General features: G+C 35.8%; 2 protein-coding genes across 6 annotated transcripts in view; one reads left to right on the top strand and one right to left on the bottom strand.

Annotated features, from left to right (window-relative positions):
- emp (epithelial membrane protein) overlaps positions 1 to 4,690 on the top strand; it is a 281,014-nt gene extending 276,324 nt beyond the window's left edge. For 2 of the 4 annotated variants that reach the window (XM_017609221.1, XM_017609220.1), the window contains 2 exons: positions 4,049 to 4,427; positions 4,492 to 4,684. In XM_017609221.1, the coding sequence (XP_017464710.1) occupies positions 4,049 to 4,427; positions 4,492 to 4,643 (531 nt within the window). In that variant the 3' untranslated portion in view covers positions 4,644 to 4,684. Of the gene's footprint in view, positions 1 to 4,048; positions 4,428 to 4,491 lie in introns of all 4 variants that reach the window. The other 2 variants (XM_017609218.1, XM_017609219.1) reach the window with 2 other exon arrangements.
- LOC108358081 (uncharacterized) lies at positions 2,212 to 3,106 on the bottom strand. Of its 2 annotated transcripts, none has more exons than XM_017609222.1 (2): positions 2,447 to 3,106; positions 2,212 to 2,274 (listed from the first exon to the last, which is right to left on the bottom strand). In XM_017609222.1, exons 1-2 carry the CDS (start codon positions 2,923 to 2,925, stop codon positions 2,265 to 2,267), a joined length of 489 nt encoding a protein of 162 aa, XP_017464711.1. In that variant the 5' UTR covers positions 2,926 to 3,106; the 3' UTR covers positions 2,212 to 2,264. The 2 variants fall into 2 exon arrangements, 1 of the variants encoding a protein (XP_017464711.1); XR_001846708.1 differs by having other exon boundaries at positions 2,227 to 2,274; positions 2,334 to 3,106.
- Positions 4,691 to 7,447: the final 2,757 nt, after the last annotated feature.

Here is a 7,447-nt window from a genome sequence, read left to right as displayed (position 1 = left end):
GTTTACAATAAAGCCTAAGTTCTTAATTTTCTCAGTGGTCATGAGGGCGGCTGTACCAATCCACAGAGGTGGGATGTTGGTAGGGTCTATTACAGTTTTACATATAGGCATGACATACGACTTAGCAGCATTTAAACATAAAAGATTCCTCTGCGCCCAACACAAGATACCGGACAGATCACTATTAACCTTAAAACATATATCCTCGACGAGACCTATACGATTCGAAAGGTACAGCTGAATATCATCAGCATACGCATGAACATTTACATATTTGCACACCGAAAACACATCATTTACAAAAATACTAAACAATAGAGGACCAAGGATTGATCCCTGAGGGACACCTGCTTTGATAGCTTTAAACTGAGAAAAAACATTCTCACATTTAACTCGTTGAACTCTGCCCTTAAGATAGCTAGACAAAAGTTTTATCGCACCATTAGAAAACCCAAAGTAGTGCCTGAGTTTCCGACATAACAAAGAGTGGCTGACTGAGTCAAATGCCTTAGAAAAGTCTAAGAGGCATAGAATAGTTAGATCTCCATTATCGTACGGCATTCTAATGTCATCCAAAATTTTAACCATAGCTGTGGCACAGCTATGCTTGGGTCTAAACCCAGACTGCAAAGGCGAAAGCAAATTATTTTTTTGAATGTACATGGAGATTTGGTCAGCCATCAAAAACTCACACGCTTTAGAAAATGCTGGTAAGATACTTATAGGCCTGTATTCACAAGGGTTCGACGCAAGTGGTTTTTTAGGAATAGGCAAAATAATTGCTTTTTTCCAAGCATCCGGAAAACGGCCACTAGAGAAGCAATGATTTATTATATGGGTAAGAGTACTTATAATAAATGGGAGCACGATTTTAACAAATCTTAAATATATTCCATCATCACCAACAGCATTCGACTTAATAGCCATAATTGCCTTTAGTACATCACATTCACTCACGCAGAGAAACGCAAAAGAATCTAGAGTTATACAAGCATCTAAAGGGGTATCATCAGAGATAGTAGAGTTACTGCAGTTTTCCGAACCAATAAAAAAGTCATTTAATAGATCAGGGTGAATTTTGCACTGCACTTTATTTTTCCCATGTATGTTTAAATGCTTCAAGTTGCTCCACAATTCTTTAGATGGGAGAGAAGGATTCAGTTTTTGTTTACAATACCACCTTTTAGCTTGTTTAATGATAACGGTGGCTTCATTTCGCGCGGTCTTGTACGCATGCCACGCAGTATCAGTATTCGACCTTCTCCATTTGGCATGCAACTTGTTGCGTTTCTTTATAGCGAAACTTACTTTTTTGTTAAACCAAGGGCAGGATGTATTAATAACGTTTGCAGTACGGACGGGGACATGACGATCAAAAAGGGTAGTTAAATTATTATTAAGGCATTCGAGCTTCTTGTCTACCGTTTCATAATACCAACATTCATTCCAATGAATAGAAGAACAATCAGAGAACAATGCACTATTATCTAACGAACGAAAATCACGATACGAGAAAGCAACACAAATTGCAGAACGTTCAAACACTACATCAACAGTACAGAAAATTAAATCATGGTCAGATATAAAAAATAGTTGGTGGAGGGTAGAATCGGCGGTGGTGTTCTTTTTGCGGTGCATTCATCGATACCATCCGAGGAAGTTAATCTTCCTGCCATTGAATATACCGAATTTAAATGTATACGTGTACAGGCTGGAAAGACTTATATTTATTTAACTCTTTGCTACATCCCTCCTAATTCTGCCGTATCAGTATATATGCAGCTAGTTTCTTTACTTGAGGCCGTAAATGCAATGCTTACGGCATCCGATTCTATGATTGTTTTGGGCGATTTAAATCTGCCACACATTTCATGGAACATCATTGACACCGATGTTGTACCAATTTCATCTAGAGATAGTTACAATGTATTTCTGGAGGAAATGGCTGAACTTTGCCTCAAACAAATAAATATATGTCCAAATAAGTTTGGAAAGGTCTTGGATCTCGTTTACGTTGATGATGTTCCGAAGGCCAAAAAAAACTATAGTTTTAATTAAAATAAATAAAAAAATAACAAAACTATAGTTTTTATTAAAATAATTATAAAAAGGTTATTGGTAGACATTTCCCAGATTTGGTAGATTTTTTTCAAGTGGATGGTAAATATTTTTTTTCGTCAGTGGCAACCCTGGTCAACACCATTTGTAATAAAATTTCGTAGTGGGCGGACGTAAACATGTCTTCATCGGATGACGATTTTTTGCTACTTGCCACTAAAATCTTTATCTTCCGCGAACTTGCTCATTTTACATATCACAACAAACTAACACACTAATGCTTGTCAACGCTTTGCGCCACTATCAAACAGACCGCTTGTCAAGCGGTCGCGTTGATGGAAAATCAAAAATTTTTGATTTTCCATCAACACGAGCCGACAACAAGTACGTGTGACACGACGATCTCCGATTGCCTCGGTTGCTGGGGTAACCAACAACGGATGCTTGAAATCGCCGACGAGCTTTAGGTATGCCGTTGATGATCAAGTCAGTAGCAACGGTCTCATTTTCATACCGAGCCGACTCTCTTTTCAGCGCTAGCACTTCAGCTTTGAGAGAAGCAATCGCCTCACACGTCGATTCCACAGCAGTCAGCCTCACTTCCAAGAACTTTACCGTAGTCTTAATGCTCTGCATCTCCGCTGAAATCTCATTAAATCTCTGCATCAGTCTCTCTTCAGTGCTCTTTATACTCCCACTCAGCTGTTCTATCATGCCCTGCTTTTGTTTTTCCATTTTCGCCTCCAGCTGTTGTAGCCAATGTGCAGTTTGCAAACTCTCACCATCTCGGCATTTACCATGATGGGGGGTGTTACCCTTCGGCGGGGACAACTTTGCACTTCTTGTTACTTTCTTTTCGACCGACATAATGCAAATAGAATTATTTCAATTTCCAATTATTTCAATTTCAGCGCGAAAAACAACGTTTGCTTAAATGCAGAAAATCAGCGGCAGTTTAACACACAGGCCTTAGCTTGACAAGTATTAAAATCAAGTATTAATTAAAGAAAAGTTGACAAAACCGGCAGCACAATGTTTACACGTCTACTCAGTCATACCGCTCACACATTCAAGTAAAAAAGTAAAAATCAATAAATAATTATTATTTGTCATTAAAAAAATAAAAATCGGATAATAATAATTAAATGTTGATCAATATTTTTTAACTTATAATGATTACCATCCCTGATTAAAACAAAAAAAAAATTGCATGCATTGTCAAAAATTCTCTGCGCCAATAATTTTGGGCGACACTGTAAGTTTATTTTGAACTTTATTTGTGATAAAGTATTTTGTTTTGTTGGTTGGATGAAATGATCACATCTTTTTATGTTTTTGTTTTTGTTTTGTCAAAATAAAATTTTATTACATACTTTCGTACGTAAGTAATTTTTGTCTAAAGGAAAGGAGGGGGTTGGTGTTGTTGGTTTAGATTTACCAAAGTGTCCCGCCAAAGTGTCTGCGCCAATAATTTTGGGCGACACTGTAAGTTTATTTTGAACTTTATTTGTGATGAAGTATTTTGTTTTGTTGGTTGGTTGAAATGATCTCATCTTTTTATGTTTTTGTTTTTGTCTTGTCGAAATAAAATTTTATTACATACTTCCGTACGTAAGTAATTTTTGTCTAAAGGAAAGGAGGGGGTTGGTGTTGTTGGTTTAGATTTACCAAAGTGTCCCGGTTTGACAACGGAGATATCTGGCAGCCCTAGGTATGTTCCAATCAGATAAAATACATGGTTTAAAAAACCTCGGGAAACCTTTTTATTAACTAGGATATCACCAATGTGTATTTTTAAAGTATTACAATAATTAAATGTATAGCTTAAACATATTTTCGTACACAAAAAAAGTAAGTGGTATTCTTGTCCGTGGTATAGGATTACACAATACATACATACATATGTATGTATATGGTATACATATTTTTACTACAATCTAATAATATTCCAAGGCTTCTTTATGTTTGATAATTACGTTTTTCTTTCTAGGATCGCATAACCATATTCACAGGTGTAGATGACATTACTCAGTACGGTATAATCGATAAATACAATGGAAGATCACATCTGCCTCATTGGTTGAATGATGACTGCAACAGATTAAATGGAACAGATGGTTCAATATTTCCACCACATATTGATAAAAATCGCATTCTTTTCGTATACGATAAAGATCTATGCAGACTGTTGCCACTCGCATTTGAAAAGGAAGTTCAAGTCAAAGAAACTGTTATGGGTTATAGGTTTACGCCACCAGAAAATGTGTTCTCTGACGTTGAAAGCAATCCGGAAAATATGTGCTTCTGTCCAGCAGGTCAGCCTTCATGTTCTCCCAATGGATTGTTCAATGTTTCACTTTGTCAATACGGTAAACACGACCTACATATATATTTGTGGTTACATACAAATTTAAAGTTTTATATATTTTTTAGATTCACCCATTATGCTAAGTTTTCCTCATTTTTATTTGGGAGATGAAAGCTTTCTGAATGCAGTGGAAGGGATTACTCCAGCCGATAAGGAGAAACATAAATTTTTCATTGACGTTCATCCCGTAAGTTTATTAAAACACTATGGCCCGTAGTCATAGAGAAGTTCGAAAAAGGATTTTACGATTAAAATTGTGTTTTATAGTAATCACCATTTTAACTCTTTCATAGTCAACGTAAAATGCATTTATGGTAAAAACAGAATTTTAACTTAAAAATAAGGAGAACGTGATTTTAAAATGGTAAAATACGATTCTAAATTTGTTTTACTTTAGTAATCGCAGTAGCACCCAGGTTCGGTCCCCATTCCGAGCGATTCCAAACAATGTTTTTTCATACAATTTTTTTTTTATACAAACATTTTTTTATCTTAGTGCGATTCATAAAACGTCGCAAAGTGGCATTTTTGGCGAATTGGCAACGTTGCAAACAAAGTTGTATGAACGACCTATCGCTACTCCGGATTACAAAAGTAAAATTTTCTAAAAATGGCGAGCGTAAGTGAAAAATAAAAGTTTTTACAATTATATTTCGAAGCAGCCTTAACTAATATACTTTTTCTTGAAGTATTTGAGGGCAATAAAATATAATGTGTTTTGCGACTTTGTGTTTGCAATGATTGCCAGCTCAAATATTATGGCGATGTCGCAATTTTGTCGCAGAAGAGTTTCCACACAAAAGTAATCAGCTGTATTATAAGGTGGCGAATTTTACAACATTTGCACGTTTCATGAATCCCACTTTTATTTCGTTATCTTTTTTTGTTTATGATATTTCACATAATTATTTCCAGCTAATCAAAGTTTTTGGAGTTAAATTTTAATTAAAATGGTCCCAACAACTATAATTACATAAAAAAATTAAAATTATATTTAAAACAACAAAAAAAGACGTAAAAAAGTGTTTCCTGGCAGTGGGATTCGAGCCCACGGCTTCCCGGCATGCGAAATTCGCAATCCTGCAGCGGACACAGGGTGAACTAATTAAAGTACTCATATTTCATTATATTGCCGAGAAAATTTTTCTGTCTTCATATGGATAGCTCTGTTCTCTCTCATCTTAACAAAACGCTTTTTCTAAGATGTCTATGATTGACACAACTTAAAGATCTATTCTAAACTGAAACTTTATATTGGCAAGAATGAGTTTTAACTTACGACTATAACTATGGGCCCATATGTTTAAGGAATTAACAAAAAAAAAACACTATTGTTGTATTCGTGATTATACTGTCGAAAACATATTGTTACAAACGAAATGACCCAAACAATAGCAATAATACTAAGCTTGTCTTAAAGAGGAAAAGTTTTATTTTACAAAACTGTGATTGCAATAACTATGAAGCCTGCAAATTTAGGGTGTCGTAAGTGTCGTATTTTTTTATGTCGTAAACTAAAAAATATATTAAGTGTTAAAAAATAGTTGCTCTTGGTTCCAAGTTCTCTAAACATTTATTTAAGCTTTTAAAGTTTACGACATACAACAATATGACACTTACGACACAATGGTCTCAAGTAGCACGCTGGTGTATAACTTGGTGTAAATTTGTGAATTTTGGTACAATTAATCAGATTTATACCAAAATTCGTAAATTTACACCAAGTTATACACCAGTGTGCTGCTTGAGGTGAATCCATCAATTATATTAAAAGTAATAATAATAGATTGGCGCTTAAATATATTAGTGTTTGGCTGAGCTTCTCCTCCGATTTGTGGCGTGCGCCTTGATGTTGTCACACAAAGGGGAGGGACCTACAATTTTACGCCGACTCCGAACGGCCATGGTATTTTCATGAGAAGCTGTTTATGATGGCAGAAATACACTCGGAGGCTTGCCATTGCCTGCCCTTTTTTTTAAATTTTTTTGCGATGTTGCTTTGTCGAGGGATTGAACCCAAGTCCTGCGGAGTTGAAGCGCCCACTTCTTACCACTACACAACAGCAGCCGCTGTGCAGCATTAGAAGTAATACCGTCTATGTTTTCTTGTATTTAAATCCGAAGTAGTAATTTGAAGATGCAGAACGCAGACTACTTAACAACCTTTGATTCCAAAAAACGACAAGCTTGACAATTCCAAGCTTGAGTTTCAGTGAGTTAGCAGCTCCTGTCATAAATAAGTGTCTACATCAGAGGTTCCCAAACTTTTTTTCTCGAAGACCCCTTTGAAAAATTTACTGGTTTCGGTGGCCCCCTGCTGATACATTTCTAAATATTCCCAAAGCTCGTATCAACATGAGGTGTGAAGATTAAATCTAACTCTATGTAAGTTTTCATCGCGGGTGAATTCAAAAACTAAACTCGGAGTGGCCCAAATAAAACTAAAATATTTTCTTTCTATTATTTTTTATTTCTATTTATTAAAATAATGTGATTACACACTTGCAGGTTTTAAAAAATAGAGGTCGTAAATCTATCGAAATACTTTCTCGCTCTGAGAAGTTATATTTTTCAAGAGCACTTCGAGCCCTAGCGTTATTTACATTATGTTCACCATAAACTCATCAATTGTTCGGCTCATTCATGACTTTGTACGTGGAGTATTTGTAAACTAGTTTATTTGTGTTGACAGCATCATTTTTATTTTTATTGCTCCGTGGTTTAAAAACACAAAACTTAAAACAACAAAACTGTTTAAGAGAAAATAACGAGTCTAGAAAATTCGATGCAAACAACCAAGCAAGCAAGAAACACAAAAAGTGTCCCACCGTCTCATCCTCTTCTAGGCAGGATGGGCCAATGGATTTGTCATTTACGCCTATCACAGTCAGGTGTTTGTGCCACGTGAACAAGTCAGCAGTCCAACAAGTTGCATGCAGTGTCGTCTGCTCAGTGAGAGCAAAACACTAGACAGACATTCTGAGATTGAAGGCAACATGAGTTTTGCCTGCATCCGCTCGA

The sequence above is a fragment of the Rhagoletis zephyria genome, unplaced genomic scaffold (assembly GCF_001687245.7).
Source record: "Rhagoletis zephyria isolate East Lansing unplaced genomic scaffold, Rhagoletis_zephyria_1.1 Rzeph_scaffold_00203, whole genome shotgun sequence".
Taxonomy (NCBI): Eukaryota; Metazoa; Arthropoda; class Insecta; order Diptera; family Tephritidae; genus Rhagoletis; species Rhagoletis zephyria.
Note: the sequence above shows the minus strand (reverse complement) of the source record. Positions and strands in the feature narration are given on the sequence as shown.

What these genes read in the sequence shown, in the direction of transcription:
- LOC108358081 (XM_017609222.1), bottom strand. Translation starts at nt 2,925, where the DNA reads ATGTCGGTCGAAAAGAAAGTAACAAGAAGTGCAAAGTTGTCCCCGCCG.